This window comes from Schistocerca americana, chromosome 5 (genome assembly GCF_021461395.2).
Source record: "Schistocerca americana isolate TAMUIC-IGC-003095 chromosome 5, iqSchAmer2.1, whole genome shotgun sequence".
Classification (NCBI taxonomy): Eukaryota; Metazoa; Arthropoda; class Insecta; order Orthoptera; family Acrididae; genus Schistocerca; species Schistocerca americana.
The window spans coordinates 706,201,793-706,225,296 of NC_060123.1; the positions used below are offsets into that span (position 1 = coordinate 706,201,793).

At 39.5% G+C, this 23,504-nt stretch overlaps 1 protein-coding gene across 1 annotated transcript in view; it reads left to right on the top strand.

Annotated features, from left to right (window-relative positions):
• The first annotated feature begins 777 nt into the window (after window positions 1-777).
• LOC124615738 (U11/U12 small nuclear ribonucleoprotein 25 kDa protein-like) overlaps window positions 778-23,504 on the top strand; it is a 52,831-nt gene continuing 30,104 nt past the window's right edge. The window contains exon 1 of the mRNA XM_047143818.1: window positions 778-1,128. Within this exon, the coding sequence (XP_046999774.1) occupies window positions 889-1,128 (240 nt within the window). The 5' untranslated portion in view covers window positions 778-888. The remainder of the gene's footprint in view (window positions 1,129-23,504) is intronic.

Consider the following 23,504-nt stretch of genomic DNA (forward strand, 5'->3'; position numbering starts at 1 on the left):
AATGTCTCACACCAACTAGTCAACAACCAACGTGAGTAAAACGAAGTACAAAAAAGCAAAGATATTAATATTTTCTGGCAGTTCTGCCACACAAGTATGTTTACTCATAATATGAGTGGTTACAAGCTTTAAGAGATAATTATAAGTTTCGACATCCATCCGCAAATAATTTCGCCAGTCGTTAGGTTCGCCGTGCAACTCTCGCAGTAAATTTACGTGAGAAAACTACTTTCGCTTTGGCAGCCACTGTTTACACCATTTTGACCGCATTCTCTGTTCTTGCGGTTGGTCTGAATGTTTTTTTGCAACACAAGTTGCGAACACAGACCATAACAGAACTTCCTCCATTTCTATATTTCACAATAACTGAATTAAATTTTTGACTTTTACGGGGAGCGTAGTCGCTTGCTATTGATATTTCTTTTCTACACCGACAGATGGCAGGCGAGTAGTAGATTGGTGTTTGTGTCGTGTGAACACACCACATTTGCAGCGATCTTTTGCATGTACAGACATCTGCGCCGATGTCTGCGCAGACAGATCGTTGCGTTGGACCGGGCTTAAGATCAGTACACGTATTGGCACTTAATTGCAACGATTTGTAGCCGCAGCAGAGACCGGCTCCAAGGGGGGAAATGAGCCAAAAACATAATTAGTATTATTATCATTAAATCTCTGTATCGATGTACTACAGTCAAAAAAGAGGGATATATGTTTTAAAATAGTTGGAATAAAGGGATCGACTTCTTTGATATATCGACTATATTCGATTTCAGTTCGATATTTAATTCCAACTTCATTGTTTACAAGCAAATTTTTGCGTGTATGTATGAGAATTTGGCGCGAGAAGTGGTCTAGTTGGTTTGTTATGAGTGTCAGTTAGTGTTCATGGAAAACGCAAATTACGAAAAGAGCCCTAAAGATTATATGGGTGAACAGTCTGCAGAGGATGATTTGGCCGCCGTTACTGCGAGGACGTTAAATGACATTTTAATGGAAGATCCATTAATGTGCGATTTGCCCAAGAATGTGACTTTGGAAGAGGTTAATTCGCAAATTGCGCTACAACAAGGACAGTCAATTACAGTGTTTATCGACAGGCATAATGAAACTACGGTACCAGTTGTGGTTAGTAATAACATGTCATTGCTATTGGAAGTGTTTGGATGGCGCGTTTTTCCTGTTCTGTAGCAAAGTTGTCATTTCGGATGATAAGACAGTTGCGCACTTTTGTAGCAGTATTTTTCTTTAATAGCGGATTCATGTTACGTTGCATGGATTCATTCAGATGTTTAAACGCGTCATTTCGGTCATTGTGCTGAAAGTACATGGTGACCATAAATTTAAGAAATTGCATGTGACAAAATAACGTAGTTGTTTGAGACACGTAGTCGTACTGGAAAATATGGAATTAAGGGTGATGCTATACAATAGCTTACCTCATACCCCCAGAACAGGAAACAAATTGCAACTCATTTCAGATGCAGTCCTAAGTGTTCCTTCCCTACGCATTTACGAAATTCTTATTTTATTACACAGCAGAAAAAAATTACCTGAGGAGAATGATTTCAGCCACATCACATGACAAGAGAATTAACGAGAATTCACAGACCCCAGTGAATTATATACGCAAAACGTGTTAGGATGAAGATACATAATAAATTAATGGGCAGAAATGTTCGTAATATGAAACAAAATCATCGAAAAAATTAATGCTGCAGAAGATTGTTAGAGGAATGCTACTATTTAGTTGAATCCACTTAGGGTGAACAGATAATTCGACCAGGTGTGACGTTGTATTAGAGATTTTTATAACGTGAAGAATTATTAGGACTGAGATATTAGAATTACTTGGTCTCTGTTTTCGATTTTTTACTGCACAATTTGTCTCGTGTCTCTGAATCAAATGATTTGTTGTACAGGGTGATTCCATGATGATGCAGGTGTTAAGGAATTATGGAGAAGGGTAAATGTATCAGAGGCAAGGGACTCGAGTCCAGAACTAAAAGTTATTGTAATATTATTCTGATACCATTGACAAAGGACCTCGTCTGCTGCAAGCCCTTTGCTTTAAATATCTTGGGATGAGGTAATATGGATGAAAAACGAGAAAATGTCGTCTAGTGAGCATAGCCCGAAAGTGCATATCTTAAGAGCTACAAGCACTTGTTCAGTCGGAGAGGTTTTGTTTCACTGTAGCAGAGGTGAACAGTTCCTCATAGCTTTTAAGATACTCATTTTAGAGGTCTTATTTACTGGACTTTTCTGTTTTGGTCCATAATACTTCCTGCCAAAATACAGAAACCAAAGAGCATGCAGGAGAAGAGGTTAAGTGTCTTCTACCTCAAACTGATACATTTACACTTTTTAATCGCTCCTGAATGTTTGTAACATCATGATATCTCCGTCTGTATGTTATGAGACTAGTAAACCACAATTCATGCCAAGTCTTAAGGACAGTTTCCAGCTGGCATCCAGTTTTTCTCGATGTAGCCTATACTCTAGGAATTCAATGGCAACGCCTTGAAATGCATTGTGAATGCTTGTCTTCAATTTCTATTTGTCCATGACCCTGTTTTGGTAAATCCTTTACAAAACCCCATAGGAACAAGTCCATCTGGAAACTTTTCATCCAGAAATTAATAGAAATTTGGGGACCAGTGCTGTGATGCCCCAGGTTACATGTGTTCCAGTTGTGACACAGCATACTGTTGTGACATATACAGGTAAACATTACTGTTGACGGGAGACTTGCTGAAAAAGAATGGACAAATGATGCAATTGTGTGCCCGTCTGCCCCACACATTGAACTTTGAATTGTCTTTCCATTTCATGACTAACATAAGCTCACAGATCCCCATATATTATGATGGTACAGTTTGCAAAGTTGACTTATTGGAGAGAAAAATCATTCCCAAAGGGTCTCGTTTGTGTCAGTCTTGGCTAGTACATCTATTACAAGTAGTTTGTGCTGATGTTTGTCACTCAGATTTAGTGCCTGAAGCATCTGCATCTTGTAGGCATAAGCCTCTAAGCTCCATATGCATTGATTTTATTGGGTTCTTTGTAGGTGTCTACTGTACTTTGTTCATGATGACATCTCATTTATCGAAAAACTACCTTTTTCCATAAATGATTTGTGCCAAGCCTGAGGGGTTGGTCGAGATGGTGGTTCCCTTCCATATTGTCTAAAAATTTCATTGTCCTAGGACATCAGACTTCGTCTCTGTGAGCCAGACTACACACTGAGCTTTCTCCCATAGTGTCCACGTTTTTCTTTGTTTGCCATTCTTATTTTTCCCCTCACGGTTCTTAAACATACTTAATATCACCTGTATTTCCCTATACATTATAACTATTTTTTTTGGGAATGTTGAACATTTTGCACCATTTTATGCTGTTGAATGATTATCCTGGTTCAACAAATCCTACGAGTTTGATTTTTCTGAAATCTTGATTCCACTGCCAACAAAAATGTCAGAACTAACTCTAGGGTACCATTACCTTTGCTAAACTCAAACTGATCCTTATGGAACAGCTCCCTGATTTTAGTTTTCCTTTCTGTGTATTATTCTTGTCTACAACTTGGATGCATGAGATGTTAAGCTCATTGAGTGTTAGTTTTCACACTTATCTTCCTGTGGTATTTTTAGGATTGCAGGGGCAGTATTTTCCCAAAAGCCTGGTGGTATGTCTCCAAACTCATAGATTTTATGCACTAACTTGAAAGCTATTTTGTTGCCACTTTACCCAATGATTTTAGAAATTCAGAAGAATCTTGTCCATCCATTCTGCCTTGTTTAATCACAAGCCTTCTAAAGCTCTGTTAAAATGTGACTGTCATACTAGATCCTCTGTTTTTCATATCGGCTCCAACCTTTTCCTTTGTTACATCATCAGAAGAGTTGTCTCCCTCCAAGACGCCTTCAGTGTACTCTTTTCCCCTATCAGTGGAATTCCCATTGATTCTTAATCTTGATGACCTCCCTTTTTAATTTCACCAATGGTTGTTTTGAAGCGTCGCTTTAAATTCTCAAGCTTCCAAAAGTTATTTCTGATAGTGGAGTGCTGCTCATTGGGGTCAACAGAAGCGGTGTGTGTGTGTGTGTGTGTGTGTGTGTGTGTGTGTGTGTGTGTGTGTGTGTCCACTCTACTTTGTGCAGTGCCAAAATTAGTTGGTGATAAGTAATTTTGTTGTCTATTTTTCTTGAGTTGTAATGTTTTGTGTATTTATTGTGTATTGAATGTGTTTTAATTTATGTAGGGATGTTTCACTTTTTGATGTGTTGTGGTTTTATTTTTGTTTTTCGTAGTTGTAGGTGCTGAATTTTTTGTATCAATAGTTACGGTTGACCTATATAGGTCAAGGGAAATGACAGATTCCAATTTTTGTAGTTTTACATGTAGGTATTGGTGTTTTGGTATCGTCAGCTGTGGTCAGGGGAAATGTCTCATTCCAATTTTCGTAGTTTTTGCTGTATGTGTTACTTTTTTGGCTTCGTCAGTTGCGGTTGACCTATATAGGTCAAGGGAAGTGTGTGATTCCTGTAGATTTTTGTTATTATTGTTTTTTGTTCGTCATTTTGTGTGTTTTTGGATTGTGGTGTGTTTTTTTACTGTTATATTTAGCTTGTCCCAAAACCCCGATTTCCTGCAGTTGTCCCATTAGTTATCTTATTTATACGTACTTTAATGTTTGCATTGTGTATGTAGTGACACCATAGGCGCCATATTGGAGACACTTTGAGTAGCCGTTTCCGCCATATAGATGACGTCATGGTTTATGGTGGAATCGGACACTTGCATAATCCCGCTCATTGATCCAACCCCTAAACTGGAGAACCAGGATTTTATATCAGGGTTTACTCTCTTAGGAGGGTTGACTTCTCTCCATGTAAAGAGACCTGCTTTCTGTAGATAAGGCACATTTTCTATGGTAGTTCTCCTGTAGTCTGTGCAGTTTGGTTGGCCTTGCTGGTAGTTGCCTGCCTGCTGGCGTAGCCCTCGAACATTTCCTTCAACAGTAAGAAATGAGTTGTTAGGTTAATTGTTGAATTTGGCATATGCTGGTGGTTGTGGCTATACACATACGTATTCTAAAGGCTCTTCTGTTGTTTGCTGCTTGGTTTAGTTCCTTCTAATAGTCACATCTTATCCTCTTCTCAGTGGGTTCCAAATGCTTCACCCTAGGCCATCCTGTTCCTTTCTTTCCCGACACTTTTCCTCCAAGAATATTAGTGGTGAAGGTGTGTCTAATGATGTGTCCAATAAATTTAATTTTTCTCTTTTCCATTTCCTGAAATAATCTTATCTCTAAGTTGATTTCCCTCAAGACTTCCAGATTTTTTTTACATACAGCTCTTTCTTGTCGTTTTCTGCCATATCCACATTTCAGCAGCTTCAAGTCAATTCCTTGATTCCACCCATCTACTTTGACCCTTGGCATCATCAGTATGGCAGAAATGGCTAGTTTCAGTATATACGATATGGCAACAATGACGTCCCACACCAACAGAAATGACAGGGTAACATCTTACTCCAAAAATAAGATGAAACAGGACAACTGCGTAAAATTGTTGGCTTACGGTGGGGACAAGCTAGATATACGTTAAAAAACTACACCATTCTAAAATAAATAATATCAAAAAAATTTAAATTACAACATTCTGCTACACCAAAAAAACCACAGGAATCGGACATTTCCCTGACCGATATAGCCCAACTGCAACTATCAATGCCAATAAACCACACCTACAGTCCTGAAAGTGTTTTCGGATGCTTCCCATGACCTATGTAGCTCAACCGCAGCTGTTGATATCAAAAAACCAACTACAACTCCGAAAAGTGGAACCGAAACCCCAGAAACTGAGAAACCCAAATACCAAAGCTCTAAACCACATTAACACAGTGACAACCAAAACTCAAATGAACCCAATACCACATGTTAAACTCTGCGTGTCCGCATCCACCACCAGAGGGCACCATGAAATACAACAACATGACATCTACAAAAAAACACAATCAACTCAAAAATATCACGCCATAGTGATGTCACCCACCACGGCTTCATTACTTCACGGGTCAAAGCAGATGGGTGGAATCGGGCATTTCCATTCACCCCAAATTTCACTTCCAGAGAGCAGCTACACCATACAATTTTGCAAGTAATTTTCTAACATCTATATTCATATGTTTGGTTGTTAATGTTTTTCTTTGTCATAAATGCCTTCTTTCCCAGTGCCATTCTTCTCTATTGTCTGTGGTTATACTACCACATAACAAAATTGTTCCACACAATTAGTTCTGACATCATCAATTTTTATATTGTTTCAATTTCTCCCACTCTTCTTCTTACAATCATTACTTTTGTTTTACATTTGTTCATTTATAAGTTCCATAGTTGAAGAGTGTTGATAGGACTTGCAACATTCTGTTCATTTGTTTGTCATGTCCTTCATGATCTAAATAGCTTCCTCAATGAACATCTTAAACGAATATAGACATAGTATAGGGGCATGCTTGTGTAATTACTTTTCTAAATGGCCTATTCCTCTGCATTACTGAGGTGCATTTTTGTGCATTGGTTCTGATTCAATTTATTAATCATTCTTCTGTCACTCCAGAAGAGTCCTATTTTCTTTGTAACTCTAAAGAGTAGCATCCAATTCACAGTGTCAAAAGCTTTTTTGAAGTCAGTGCTCATACCCATGGATATTAAATGCTGAGCTCAAAAGACAGTTGTTAGGTGTATTGTTTATGAAGGAGCACCAAAGTGTAAAAAATTGAGAAAAGGACTAATGATCAAAATGAGGACAGATAACACAGAGAGACTTGAAAGAAAACTCATTAAACTGGTATGGACATTTGTTGAAGCTGATGCTGAAGAAATCTTTCTTGTTCAGACCATGTCAACAGAATAATGGTCTGCACAAGGAGGATGCTTTGAACAGAGAAGCTTGGCAGAAGGTAACAGGAATACAGCAAAAGTTGTTGTTAATTAATCTGTTGAGTTCCATAACTCACTTGCCACTGAAAGAGCCACCTGGGTGAGTCAGACTGTCCATTACAATCTGCTCCCTTTTGGGAAACATTGTAACTGTGTGTGTGGAAGTGGACTTCCCAGGTCCTTCGTGCACGCAGGTAAGCTGTTCGGCTGTTGTAAACGGCTAGCAGGTAGCCCGGAGACTCTGAAGTGAGCAGACGAATGTCCCATCCAGCCCAGACTACAGCTCGTGGGCACTTGGTGCACTTGTTAGATATTGCTGAATAGCACCTGTAAGGTAATATGGAATAAAGTGTTTATATTAGCAAAGAGATTGTCTTTGATCTAATTATTGTGAGTGGGATCAAGGGGAGGACAGTGAGTCCTCTTGCACTAAACACTCAAAACTTAGTACATTCAGGACCAGAGGCCTGCAAGTGAATTGCTTACATTTTTTGGTCCTGTGGGCCGGATACTGTCAGCATATGGAATAGTTATGTTCATCCATGTGCTTGTACCAGTATTTGTGAATGCATGAAATACTGCGAGAAGCTAACTGTGTGTGTTGCACACATTCCAGTTTCTTCAGTAAGTGCTACCCAGTGTTCCAAGGCCTGTTTGTAACACTGATAACAAAAGCCTTAGCACAAGTGACCGGAGACATTTTTTGCTGATGTCTGATGTCTTTTGAGCTCTACATGCGAGAAGTAAAGACACAGACAGTGCCATTATCAGCTGTGACGTCACCTCTTGCTCTTGCCGAAACTTTGGGCTATCAGAGACTGCAGCTCCTGACAAGCCAGCACTCATGATGCTGCTGCTGTTCTAGTTCATACTGTCCTGTGCTGCTGCTACAACCTGGTAAGTGCAACAGTTGGCTTCCTGTTACCATCTGCCCATTCCTGAAATAGATTCCATTGAGAAAACAAAATTAGTCAGAGAGGGGTTGCAAAGGCCACTCTAGCACACGTACATTTTTGCAGAATGCAGATAGTGCTAATGTTGAAATACTAGAGGCAAAATTAAGCAGACTGATTTTGAGTCATGTCAAGGTCAGTTGGAAATTGAAGATGAATCTGTTGATCACAGCAAGGATAGGGAAGAATTTGAGGATTCATGGACTTGATTGAATTGATTGTCAGGGGTTTAATCAAGGGACATGCTATGCTACAGCCTATGGAATTGATTCTGACAAGCAGTGCCAGTACTTTAAAAATACCTGTCATTAATTTGCCAAATTCTGAAGGGGAGTACCCTAAGTGGTCATCTTACAGAGATGCCTTTTTAAGTCTCGTTATGAACAGTAATTCAACTGATGACATACAGAGATTTCATTACCTAAACTCCTCATTACGAGGTGAAGCAAGGAACTTTTCGCAACATGTACCTACAACATCAGGAAATCTATGAATTGCTTCGGGAATTATCATTCAGAGGTATGATAATCGAAACATAATTGCAGCCAGGCATGTAAAGGCTTTGTTAGCTCTGCCTACAGTCAGCCACAGCATGGCAACCGATTATAGCCAATTAATTAATCCTGTGTGTAGCTATTTGAAGGCCTTAGAAGCTCTTAAACCTGACATTCCACTTCAGGGAGTGATTCTCTTTGAAGCAATTTTGGCTGTTTTATGCCACTCACAGGCTGGCATGAGTGGGACGTAAAAATTTCTGGGTTCACGTTCACCACATTAAATCAACTAATAGATATTTTTGGAAATAAAATGTCAGGCTCTTGATTGATCAGATTCAGGGACATCACCTCAAGGGAACCACAAGGAAATGCCAGTAACTCATATCAAACTAAGCATGTGAGGAAGGTTCATCTGGCGAATGATAATGAGTTCAGCAAGTCTGCCACAGTAGATGTAATTCTTGCCGTTTTCTTCGATGCTGTTTTGAGGGAAAGACTAGAGAAACCAAATCATATAACACTGATTGAAACTAAATTCTGGTAGATTTTGTCTGCTAAGATTCCTTCAGCTTCATGCAACATGCCTCATTGTATAGTGACCTCATGCTTTGATAGAGGCGACACTTTCGATGCCAAACTACAAAAGGTTTTGGGAGCTAGAGGAACTGTCTACCAAAACGATGAGTAAGCAGGATAAAATATGTGAGGCTCACTTCCAGCACCCCACAACTCAAGATGAAGATGGGAGATATGTGATACGACTGCCAATAAAACCTGACTGTAAACCCTTAGGTGAATCACAAGAACAGGCCTCTCGGAGGCTAGAGCATCTTGAGAGGAAATTTATGAGGCAGCCGAACTTGAGGAGGGAGTATGCTGCTTTCATGCATGAGTATATTGATGTAGGACACGTGGAGGTTTCTTAATTCTCAGGATATTGTTGGTCCAAAGTTTTACCTTTGACATCATGCTGTCTTCAAGGAATGCAGCTCCACTAGTAAGTTAAGAGTAGTGATTGATGGCTCTGCTGCCACTTCTAATGGAGTGTCTCTCAATGAAATCTTGAAGGTTGCTCCCATGGTCCAGGCAGATTTATTTTCCATTATAATAAAATTTTGATCCTTTATGTGGCTCTGTCAGCTGACATAACAAAAATGTATCGCCAAGTGTCTCTCCATCCTGTGGCAGGAATCACCATCAGAACCAATGCAAGAATATATATTGTCTAGTCGCTTATGGAACCACTCCTGCTGCTTTTCTTGTGACTAGATGTCACCAACATTTGGCCTTGGAAAATCAAGACAGGGTTCCAGTGGCATCGCAAACGCTGTTGTGTAGCTTTTATGTGTAAGACTTCTTAGGTGCATTAGCTACAGGAGCTGAAACTCAGGAACTTCAAACCCAGCTGACTCAACTATCTGCTTCTGGGGATTTTCCACTGAGGAAATGATATTCCAGTAGTGACAAGGTTATGGCAAAAATTCCATTGCAGGACAGACAAACTCCTTTGCCTTGTAATTTTACTGGTAAATAAACCATAAAAATGTTAGGAATATTATGGCACCCTGGCTCTGACACATTCCAGTTTCACATGCAGCTGAAGAGAGACGACAGTGCTCAAAGTTTACCAGGCATAATGGTCTGTCTACGATAGCATCAATTTTTGGCTCACTAGGGCTTTTGCGTCCAGTCTTGCAGTGCTAACCTTTGATTGGGATGAAGTTCGACTGTCCAACCTAATTGATGAATCGAATGTCCTCTACATGCAACTACTTTCCCTTAATGATATTTCAATCAGAAGGAAGATCATTCCGTGTCCTCAACACATTAAAGGGTCATTCCATGCCAAGTGGTCTAGAGGCTCCCACATGAACCTCATGGATTTTGATGAAATTTTGTATGAACATTCACACATGTTCTCAATGAACACTGGTAAAGTTTCAGTTTCAGAAATTCAATACTTTCAGAGATACAGTCACTTGTTTAAGACCATAGCACAGCTTTCTATAGTGCGTCCTTGAATTTTCAGCAACTTTGAGATGAGATATCTTTAAGTATTTGCATGAAAGAAACAAAACATAGCCATCTTATACAACTTTTAGGGCTCTTTAAAGTAAAATATTAAGAAAAGGATTTCTGAGCAGTTTTCATATAGATAATTTGAAGCAAAGTTGGGTGAAAAAATAGCTGTTTAAAAAAAATGCGAACTTTAGTTCTTTATATCTCCAAAAGTAATTGTGGGATGTACATGAAACTTTGCACACCATAACTCACCAACACAAGGTCTTAGAATATAAAATTTCATTCTCCTATTGCTTTCCATTATGTCACAAATCTAGGGTAAAGTTGACGATTTTTCAAAAAGTGCTAAAAGTGGGTATTTTTAGTCAAATTTTTCAAAAAGTGTTTTCTCCAAACTCTTCTAAACTATGGTCATGAGAAAGAGCATATTCTAAATTATCTAGAAAAGTGGATTTGGTTTTGCAATGCAAGCATATAAGGCCCTAAAAAGTAGCATCATCAAAGAGGCGCACTGGAAGTTTGAACACATTTTTCTGGCACTCAAATTATACCTGAAATCTTTTATTTTGCCTTATACATGTTTATTAATGTCTGGGAAAAGTGAAATAAGAAGTCCTGATGAATAGGACCTAGCTTAAGTCCCAATAACAAAAGAATAAAAATAGAAACAATGTTATTTCTTAATTGTCTCCTCCCACCCACCCGCCCCCCCCCCCCCCCCCCCTCTCTCTCTCTCTCTCTCTCTCTCTCTCTCTCTCTCTCACACACACACACACATACACACACACACACACACACACACTATTATTATTAAGAATGAATGTAAGTCGTAAAATTTATTTGCATAATCATCTAATTATTAGTTGCCTGTTTAATGAACAACACCAGCTTACTGATGGAAAAGAAGTGTATAAATGAGTTGCTATGGTCCATGGTGGCTTAACCACTGCTAGTTTAATTTCACCTGAGAAAACCAGCATTCCCATTGCCATAGGGGCCACACCCAATAGCTTAGCAACAACAGCCACGGGTGGGTTTCTTTACCACAGGATCCCAAGCCTGATAAGGGTTTCTTTACACAGGTTCCCAAGCCTGATAGTAAAATTATTTAAGTGCCCTGTGTAAAATTAGAAGGCACTCTAACCTATTTCAATTTTTTATATGCTACATTAATTTTCTGATGAATATCAAGAGGAATGGTGTATTGCCGGCCAAACGAATTTACTGATGGAGCTGGAATAACTGCAATAATGTGGTGTTCCGGAACCCAGCACTTCTCACTTCTTCATGGCCAATAAAATGAATTTGCTGGACCATGTGGGTGCATAAAGTTTATTAATGCATCCCTTTGCCGGCCGGTGTGGCCGTGTGGTTCTAGGCGCGTCAGTCTGGAACCGCGTGACCGCTACGGTCGCAGGTTCGAATCCTGCCTCGGGCATGGATGTGTGTGATGTCCTTAGGTTAGTTAGGTTTAAGTAGTTCTAAGTTCTAGGGGACTGATGACCATAGATGTTAAGTCCCATAGTGCTCAGAGCCATTTGAGCCAATGCATCCCTTTGCTCTGTGGAGGTCTCACAGATATTCCCAATCCACCACACGTTTTCATAGATGCATGCAACATATTGTCCTGGTTGGAGAGCAGACATTAATATGCCTCCATTACCGTGACCCATTTTAGCTAGAAAAGATGAACAATCATTTGAAACTCTGCTAACCTGAATTGTTGGTTGGTTGATTTGGGGAAGGAGACCAGACAGCGTGGTCATCGGTCTCATCGGATTAGGGAAGGATTGGGAAGGAAGTCGGCCGTGCCCTTTCAGAGGAACCATCCCGGCATTTGCCTGGAGTGATTTAGGGAAATCACGGAAAACCTAAATCAGGATGGCCGGGCGTGGGATTGAACCGTCGTCCGCCCGAATGCGAGTCCAGTGTCTAACCACTGCGCCACCTCGCTCGGTCCCTGAATTGTTGTTTCATCAATTGGTAGAAAGTGATGATTTTCTCTGCTGCCTGCTCCAGTTAGTCCAAGTTTAAACCTCTCTTCTTGTGATACAATATTTTTTTCAATTTCATCTTTACTGATGAAAACAAATTTAATTCCATTAATGTTTTCAGAGCGGAAGTGAAACAGATCTAGGGGAGTAAGAATTTGTCCATTAAGTGGCCGTTGCAAGTTTGCTCCTCCTGTCACCGCTTTGTTGTACCTCCAATCCCATCACAAGGTGATTTCCCGTGACTAGTAGCAAAAAAATTCCATTTGGCTGTCATTCCAAAATCACTCTTATGATAGCAAAATTTAGGAAATTCTTGAAGTTTTTATATTTAGAACTGGAGCCATCACTGAAATAATGAATGTGGGATATCTGTGCAAACCGTGCTTTTATATATTTGATAAGCTCCTTGATAAAAACGTGAACTGTAATAGTGTCATGCCGCAAACAATCACTGATAATGCAAAAACTTAAAGATTCTACTTTCTCATTTTGACGAAAGTAGATAACAAATGGATGAATTGTTGCTTGACTATTGTCCCAGTGGAAGCCTTGCACAGCATCCTGAATGATAAAAGAATAATTTTCTGCAAAATCCATTAGGACAACAAGCTCTTCGTCTTTCAGATAACATTTAAGGCCTTTAAGATGCAAGCATTGATGCTTGGCAATGTAATGATGGCATGACAGACTCCATATTTTATTTTTTGCACCTTCAATAACTTCCCCCCATGAACCATGGACCTTGCCGTTCGTTGGTGGGGAGGGTTGTGTGCCTCAGCGATACAGATAGCCGTACCGTAGGTGCAACCAAAATGGAGGGGTATCTGCTGAGAGACCAGACAAATGCGTGGTTCCTGAAGAGGGGCAGCAGCCTTTTCAGTAGTTGCAGGGGCAACAGTCTGGGTGACTGACTGATCTGGCCTTGTAACACTAACCAAAACAGCCTCGCTGTGGTGGTACTGCGAACGGTTGAAAGCAAGGGGAAACTACAGCTGTAATTTTTCCTGAGGGCATGCAGCTTTACTGTATGGTTAATGATGATGGCGTCCTCTTGGGTAAAATATTCCGGAGGTAAAACAGTCCCCCATTTGGATCTCCGGGCTGGGACTACTCAAGAGGACATCGTTATCAGGAGAAACAAAACTGGCGTTCTACGGATTGGATCGTGGAATGTCAGATCCCTTAATCGGGCAGGTAGGTTAGAAAACTTAAAAAGGGAAATGGATAGGTTAAAGTTAGATATAGTGGGAATTAGTGAAGTTCGGTGGCAGGAGGAACAAGACTTTTGGTCAGGCGAATACAGGGTTATAAATACAAAGTCAAATAGTGGTAATGCAGGAGTAGGTATAATAATGAATAAAAAAATTGGAATGCGGGTAAGCTACTACAAACAGCATAGTGAACGCATTAGTGTGGCCAAGATGGACACGAAGCCAATGCCTACTACAGTAGCACAAGTTTATATGCCAACTAGCTCTGCAGATGACGAAGAAATTGAAGAAATGTATGACGAAATAAAAGAAATTATTCAGGTAGTGAAGGGAGACGAAAATTTAATAGTCATGGGTGACTGGAATTCAGTAGTAGGAAAAGGGAGAGAAGGAAATGTAGTAGGTGAATATGGATTGGGGCTAAGAAATGAAAGAGGAAGCCGCCTGGTAGAATTTTGCACAGAGCACAACTTAATCATAGCTAACACTTGGTTCAAGAATCATAAAAGAAGGTTGTATACGTGGAAGAAGCCTGGAGATACTGACAGATTTCAGATAGATTATATAATGGTAAGACAGAGATTTAGGAACCAGGTTTTAGATTGTAAGACATTTCCAGAGGCAGATGTGGAATCTGACCACAATCTATTGGTTATGAACTGTCGGTTAAAACTGAAGAAACTGCAAAAAGGTGGGATTTTAAGGAGATGGGACCTGGATAAACTGACTAAACCAGAGGTCGTACAGAGTTTCAGGGAGAGCGAAAGGGAACTAATGGCAGGAATGGGGGAAAGAAATACAGTAGAAGAAGAATGGGTAGCTCTGAGGGATGAAGAATATAATAATTCCAATCCCAAAGAGCACAGATGTTGACAGATGTGAAAATTACCGAACTATCAGTTTAATAAGTCACAGCTGCAAAATACTAATGCGAATTCTTTACAGACGAACGGAAAAACTGGTAGAAGCGGACCTCGGGGAAAATCAGTTTGGATTCCGTAGAAATGTTGGAACACGTGAGGCAATACTAACCTTACGACTTATCTTAGAAGCTAGATTAAGGAAAGGCAATCCTACGTTTCTAGCATTTGTAGACTTAGAGAAAGCTTTTGACAATGTTGACTGGAATACTCTCTTGCAAATTCTGAAGCTGGCAGGGGTAAAATACAGGGAGCAAAAGGCTATTTACAAAATGTATGGAAACCAAATGGCAGTTATAAGAGTTGAGGGGCATGAAAGGGAAACAGTGGTTGGGAAGGGAGTGAGACAGGGTTGTAGCCTCTCCCCGATGTTATTCAATCATTAGATTGAGCAAGCAGTAAAGGAAACAAAAGAAAAATTTGGAGTAGGTATTAAAATCCATGGAGAAGAAATAAAAACTTTGAGGTTCGCCGATGACATTGTAATTCTGTCAGAGACAGCAATGGACTTGGAAGAGCAGTTGAACGGAATGGACAGTGTCTTGAAAGGAGGATATAAGATGAACATCAACAAAAGCAAAACGAGGATCATGGAATGTAGTCGAATTAAGTCGGGTGATATCTGAGGGAATTAGATTAGGAAATGAGACACTTAAAGTAGTAAAGGAGTTTTGCTATGTGGGGAGCAAAATAACTGATGATGGTCGAAGTAGATAGGATATAAAATGTAGACTGGCAATGGCAAGGAAAGCATTTCTGAAGAAGAGAAATTTGTTAACATCGAGTATAGATTTAAGTGTCAGAAAGTCGTTTCTGAAAGTATTTGTATGGAGCGTAGCCATGTATGGAAGTGACACATGGACGATAAATAGTTTGGACAAGAAGGGAATGGAAGCTTTCGAAATGTGGTGCTACAGAAGAATGCTGAAGATTAGATGGGTAGATCACATCACTAATGAGGTGGTGTTGAATAGGATTGGGGAGAAGAGAAGTTTGTGGCTCAATTTGACTAGAAGAAGGGATCGGTTGGTAGGACATGTTCTGAGGCATCAAGGGATCACCAATTTAGTATTTGAGGGCAGCGTACAGGGTAAAAATCGTAGAGGGAGACCAAGAGATGAATACACCAAGCAGATTCAGAAGGATGTAGGTTGCAGTAGGTACTGGGAGAAGAAGAAGCTTGCACAGGATAGAGTAGCATGGAGAGCCGCATCAAACCAGTCTCAGGACTGAAGACCACAACAACAACAACAACAACAACAACAACACATCTTCAATAAATTCATCTACTACTATTTGCTTCGTGTCCAGTTTGGCCCGATTGGTATGTATCCATTGCTTAAACACAATAACTTCCTGTGGCTCATGATCTAGGAAATAGCTGGTAATTTCAGATGCTATAGCTTCGGGCCCAGGACACCTTTCACAGCGATGTAGCATGCACTGTTTAGAGTTCAAACTGCAAACTGCCTTGCTGAGAATTTCCTTATAATTTTCACGTATACCAGCTCCGCTAAGCATAAGCTTAACATTTTGGGGGATTGCAAAGACGCAAACTGCATGCATTCCAGCTGATCCTTCTGTTACACACCATTTGGGTCTAAATTCACAAAACTTTGAGAACCCTATGTCTGGGCCATTTATATTCTTATAGATAACATACATTTCCCGTAAATTGCAAAGAAACAATCTTTTCTGCATGTATGCCTTTCTATCTAAAATTCTAACTGAAATACTATATTTTTTTCCAGGGCACACCCTACTATACTCATCATCTTCAAAAAAAATTTCGCACTCTACTAGCAACTTCTGCTGGTAATTTCCTGCTTTGCCTATTTTCGGGAAGTGCCAGAATGCCCTTCTCTGTCTTAAGCTTCCAAGCATTATTCACCATTCTTTCGAACACGCCGAACTGAGCTGCTGTTTGACTGACTGTCCAACTTACAGGTGCCAAGTTTAAAATTTGCATCTGTTCTTTATGAATTGCATTCTGCATCTTGGCTTTCAGTTCAGTCAGCAAATGTGCATAGTCAGCACAGTTTCCACATTCCTTAATTTCACTAGCATCTTCAATTTGTCGGTTTACTCCCATTGCATTTACAATTTTGTTTTTAATCACATTTTGAGCCTTTTGAATTTTCTTCTTCACATACTGGGGCTTATCTCTGTAGCTTACTGTTCTCTTCACGGGTGAAATACCGATATACAATAAGCTACTATTTAATTCTTCTTTTTGTGTCAAGTCCTCATCAGAATGTGATGATGAGGCTGATAAAGCTTTGTCCAAGTGTTTATTTAAGGTAGTCCTGCAATCCGGACAAATTTTCTGACCTGGCTTTATGTTATTAACAAGCTGCTTCTTCAACATATCAGAAGCCTTATTAGCTGTTTCAGTATCAAGAGTGCGAATTCCTGCCTTAACATTATGATTCACCTTCCCAAAGGGATTGACCCATTTTTTTGTAACCTCTCCTATTGTGTCAATAACAGGGCTTCACGGTGTAGGCAAACTTGAGAGGTATTGTCCAGCTTTGCTTCTGAACGTCAGACCAACAACTCTTTTTCCTCATCACTAAAATCCGCAAACCATTTTAAAGCAGCTTTTTTGGCATAGAAAGTGACATGACACTTTGTTCCACTATCTCCTTGCCCAATTGAGCAGAAAGGTATGCTGTTCCCTTCTGCATCCATCTCTAGTCAGTAACTAAATAATGAATTTGGCCTCTAAGTGCAAATTATAATCTGCTTAAATTTCAGACAAATTGCTACTGAATGAAATTGTACACAATGTATAATACCAATGAAAAAAATCTAATAAGAGATATATGCTATAAAAGACACAATCAAAACAATTTTTTGTAAATTAGATTACAAACTTTTATGGTCTTACGAATCACTTAACGAGCCACACTCAGTCAAGAGAACCCACTCACTATGCTGCAAACACACCACTGAAATACTGATTGTTCAAACAAGGCTCACAATAATGAAACAATCTGATTGTTAAAGTAATTGTTGCCATTATATTTTCTATATACAGTGAATCTTGTGAATGTTCTCTGTGAAACTAGTGGTTACGTATTTACCAAGGTAGTAGGCTACATTTAAGTGTGATTAAATACAAAATTAAAACTCTTAGATGTTTAACCAACCAATTTCACGTGTTTCCCTAATAACTTTAAGACAAAAATTCGCAGGTTACAACACCTAGGTATTAAAATCTTTGTAATATTGATTGGTAAATTTACATCACTTGATGCATGATTCAAGCAAAAAGATTCTTTTTTGGAAAAATGTTTTATACAATTGAAACCAAAAATTAGGTCTTCGTTTTCCACTTGTTAATATTTACAATTTTGAGAAGTACAAAAAATATGAAGCTATTATTCATTGAATTCTTTATGATCTCTCTTTTTTACAAATGAGAAGAGTTTTATGCAGATGAACACTTACGATAAAAGCAGAAGGGCTACTTCTCATAGTTTTCATGTTTTTCTGACAGTCTCATTGCCTATTTACCAGATCTTTTTGTTTCAATTATGCAAGGCACTAATAAACATTTATTAGGCATAATAAAAGGTTTCAGGTATAATTTGAGTGCCAGAAAAATGTGTTCAAACTTCCAGTGTGCCTCTTTGATGATGCTACTTTTTAGGGCCTTATATGCTTGCATTGCAAAACCAAATCCACTTTTCTAGGTAGTTTAGAATATGCTCTTTCTAATGACCATAGTTTAGAAGAGTTTGGAGAAAACACTTTTATGAAAAATTTGACTAAAAATACCAATTTTTAGCACTTTTTGAAAAATCGTCAACTTCACCCTAGATTTGTGAAATAATGGAAAGCAATAGGAGAATGAAATTTTATATTCTAAGACCTTGTGTTGGTGAGTTATGGTGTGCAACATTTTATGAACATCCCACAATTACTTTTGGAGATATAAAAAACTAAAGTTTGCATTTTTTTTTTAAACAGCAATTTTTTCGCCCAACTTTGCTTCAAATTATCTATATGAAAATTGCTCAGAAATCCTTTTCTTAATATTGTACTTTAAAGAGCTGTAAAAGTTGTGTAAGATGGCCATGTTTTGTTTCTTTCATGAAAATACTAACAAAGATATCTCATCTCAAATTTGCTGAAAATTCAAGGATGCACTATTGGAAGCTGTGCTATGGTCTTAAACAAGTGACTGTATCTCTGCAAGTATTGAATTTATGAAACTGAAGCTTTACCAGTGTTCATTGAGAACATGTGTGAATGTTCATACAAAATTTCATCAAAATCCATGATGGTCATGTGGGAACATTTCTTGATATTAGACCACTTGGCACGGAATGGCCCTAAACTCAAAGTTTGTGGTTCTTGTCATGCTTCACAGTTGGTATATGGTGTTTGTGTATACATCAGATGTGTTCTTTCCAACGAGGTTGTAATTTCATTGGCTGCAGCCAAATCTCGTGTAACTCCTGTCAAACTGCTATCTCCTCCATGACTGGAATTACATGGTGTTCTGCTTCTTGCTTGACTCGCTCATAAGGTGGCAAATGCCTTAGATTCTGTAAACAACAGTGATATCTAACTGTGGATGGACTCCACAGTAGGTCTGGCTGCAATGTAGCTCTAGTCACTGGAAAACTTTTGTTGCCAACAGAATCTCTGAAATTCAGGAACTGAGTTCAGATCCCATCTGGAGACATATCAAATCAGAAGACAGTCACATGGCATGGCATTAGTCCAGCACATTTGAGGTCACTTGTGCAATGATAGTCTGTCCTTTCATGGCCATCCAACTATGACCTGGGCTGCAGCAGTTGTTCTTCCCATGTGGTAGAAGATGTGCATGAAAGAAGGTGTGTGCAAGTATCTTTGGTGTCAGTTATTGAGCTTGATGATGAATCGCTGTGTAAATATTCCTCATTCAAGGAAACGTACAGGGTTTTGGCTTATGCACTGAGGTTTGTTAACAACACTAGACTGCGGCAAGCGTACAGGATAACTGGTCCACGCAGCCTACAAGAATGCCAAAACACCGTCAAAAAGGTCTTTGGCATAGTTCAACATGGTGAGTATGGTAATGAGATCACTTTGTTAATGGCCAATTCTTCTATGCCACATAACAGCAAATTATCAGATTTTCATCCATTTGTCGATACAGAAGGTATTCTACGGGTGGGAGGGACGTTAATGAATGCTGACATACCATATGATGAGCGACATCCTATTATCATACCATCTAAGCATCATCTGACAGAAATTCTCATCATTTATGAACCTGAAAATCTGTAGCACGCTAGGTCACAGCTTTTGTTGAACATGTTGTGTAGGTGTTTTCGATTCCCAATGGGAGCAACACAGTCAAAGGAGTTATTGGGAAATGTTTGAAGTGCGTTAGGTTCAAGTCATAGACTGCAGTTCAACTCATGGGTCAACTACCAGCATCGAGAGTAAACAAGTCTCGTCCTTTCCAGCACGATGGAATAAATTCTGCATGCCCTGTTAATGTGAAGCATGGTGGAAGATGGAGTAACGTTACTACCAAGGCCTATATTACCGTATTCATTTGTATAGCAACCAAAGTCATCCATCTATAGTTAGTTACTGACTTAGTAACCAGCTTTCTGGCTACCCACAGGAAACTCATTGCGAGAAGAGGAAAGCCTTCTCACATGTTTAGTGATAAAGGTAATACATTTGTAAATGCACACACTGAACTTGAACTTTTTTCTGTGACGATTCTACAGTTGAAGGTTTGGTGAACTTTCCGACCTCAGACGGTATCAGTTGGAATTTTACTCCACCTCATGCTCCTCACTTTGGTGGACTGTGGGAAGCAGGAGTCAAATGTATGAAGTCATGTCCATGGCAGTACAGTACTGACCTTCGGAGTACTAGCTATGGTATTAACTCAGATAGAAGCATGCCTAAATTCAGGGCCGTTGTGTGTGCTCTCTCTGACGACGTAAATTCTCCGTCTGTTCTCACTCCTGGGCATTTCCTCATTGGACAGCCACTTTGTGCCCATTCCAAACCCTCCATCCTTGAGATTCCTGCCAAAAGGTTGCACAGGTGGCAACTTGTACAGAAGGTGCATCAGTCTTTTTGGAGTAAGTGGTCCAGTGAGTACCTGCACCAACTGCAGAAACGCAGTAAATGGAAATCTGAAGGAGCATTGCAACCCCAGATAGGTGATCATGTCTTGGTCAAGGAAGATAACTTGCCTCACATGGTGTGGAGGCTGGGTGTTGTCGAGCAGCTGTTTCAGGGACTTGATAATCATGTGCATGTGCTGATGGTGAAAACTGCTCATGGGCAGGTTAAGAGGTCTGTAGCAAAACTGTGTCCCCTGCCTAAGCAGTGAATCAGTCAAGTGTACCCTTATATTTGTGTGGTGGTGCATTATAAAGGCCCATTGCTAAATTGCGATTTACAGGAACAAATCCTTAATGAATAAAGTCGGCTTGAGAAACTGTGCATGTTTCTTTTGTGGACTGGCTGTTGTCAGTAGTGACTTCATACATTTCATACGCAGTGTGATAGTAATATTTTGTTGCTTTTGTGTTTAAGGTTAGTATCCTTCACGTCTCTTCATCAGTGTGAGAGCAATGTGTGTTGGTCTGTGCAACCAAAAGTTAATGAATTTCATATTCATGTGCCCTGATTTTGTGTCTAGTATTATTTTTGTTGTTTTCCTTGGTTTGAACCTTGTTGTTGGTTAAATTTATGACTGTTTGTAAAATGAGGAGACTCATCTTAGAGTGGGAGTATTTTGAGTTCCATAACTCACTTGCTGCTGTAAGAACCATCTAGTGGCAGTCTGAAAACTGGACAGGTCAGACTGTGTGATATAATCTGTTCCCCATCAGGAAACATTGTAACTGTGTGTGTGGAAGTGGTCGACTGTTGTAAGCGGCCAGAAGGTAGGTCGTAGACTCTGCAGCGAGCAGACATATGTCTCGTCCAGCCCAGGGCTGAGCTCGCAGGCACCTTGTGCACCTGTTAGGTATTGCTGAATAGCACCTGTAAATTAATATGGAATAAAGTGTTTATACATCAAAAAGGTTGTCTTCTGTCTAAGTATTGAGTGAAACAAGTGGAGGACAGTGAGTCCTCTCGAATTGCACGCTGAGAACTTAAATGGACTAATGCAGGACTGGAGGCCTGCAAATGAATTGCATACATAATCCTTTACATTTAAAACAGTGTTTAAATATAAGCTGAATCAATGCTGACAACCATTTCTTTTTCCATTTCTTCACATTTTTGCTGTAGCCATTGAAAATTTTTATACCTGCTCCTTTTGTTGATCAATTGAAGTATTTCTTCCATTACCTAGGATTTCTTCACATTTACCTCCCTTGTATCTATAGATGTCAATTCAGTTTTTGTGATTGCCGATTTTAAAGAAGTCAATTCCTCTTCATTTGAACTGCATGTTGTTGTATTAATTTTCACATTCTGTACAGAATGGGACAACTTATACATCACATCATTCCTCAGTATTTCACTATCCCACTTCTTTACACATTAATTCTTTGGGACAAATCTTTTGAATTTCAGTCTAGTCTTAATCATTACTGAATTGTGATCTGAGTGTATTTTTGCTCCTGGGTATGCCTTATAGTCTTAATTTCAGAATCTGTTTGACCCTTGTGTAATCCAGCTAACAGGTCTTCAGACCTTCTCTCACGATTTTTGATGAGAGCAAGAAACAGTTCTGATTGAATGTATGTTATTTCTCTTCTCTTTTAACTGCAGGCATGAGGGCCCAGCTTTTGGGGTTAGACTAATAACAGTTCTCACATAAACATCCATCTGTATCTGCAATGAGAATCCCCAGTTCAAAAATCATGATAAGGTATGTGGCATGTTACCATGACTTGCAGTCCAAAGGATTGGTGTCATGCAAATGCTAGGCTATTGTGGGCAAGACTCGCCCATTCTGCACAAGTTCTGCAGTGTACATCCACTTGAAGTTGGCTTCCCTCTACAGTTTTTACCCCTGAATCTTTCCTCTGTTATCGAATTAACAATTCCCAGATATTTCAGGATGTATCCTTTCAACCGATTCATTACTTTTGTTGAGTTTCAGCCAATTTAATGCAGTACCTCTTCATTAGTTACATGATCTTCAGCAGCAGTACATTTCAAAGACATCTAATCTCTTCTTATCTCTGCTTATTTCATATCAACATTTTGTTTCCAGGTAAGGCTATGCTCTACAGTAACATTACAAAAAATTTTCTGTATTAGATCAAAACAAGTTTCTCTTTTTCAGAATATTATTTCATACTACTGCCAGTTTGTATTTTATAGCCCCTCTATCTCTGCCATTGTCACTTATATTTTAGTGTCTCATGTCCCACACTGATTCTCCCAGCACTGCCTAATTTATGTGGACTACACTTAATGACCCTTGTTTTACTTTTCTACAGTTTTTTTGGTCGTGTGCTTTGTCAGAGCTGGCTGCTTAGGCAGTACGCGCATTTTGTTAAACTCAATTTCCTTGGTGCAGCCATAGAAATAATAAAACACCCCACCAACATGAACATCAAGGATCGATACAAGCTTGCTCCATCCTGGCTGCCAGCCCTCAGAGTCCAACAGCCACACCAACAAAATGTGACGTGGGCACTACCTGCAAGTAACTGTTGCTGTATGGCATGCGTCCGGCAGGAGGAAAACTAGAGCCTACGTCTCATTCACTGAGTCATAGCATACTGTGCAAGAAGCAATAAACAACAGCAGATATGTACTCAGTCCACTGCAGCAACCTATTATATTAAAGTTCCTGCTCCTCTACTTCAAATGACCAATCACAGCTATGACCTTACACAAAATTATAATGTGATGTCATGCTCAGTGAACAGCAGTTACAAAATAAAATTGACTCCTCACAACGAAATCACATCAGTAGGTCCAGGAGGAGGCCACTGTAACTGTGGCTGAAATGTTGGTTTCTCC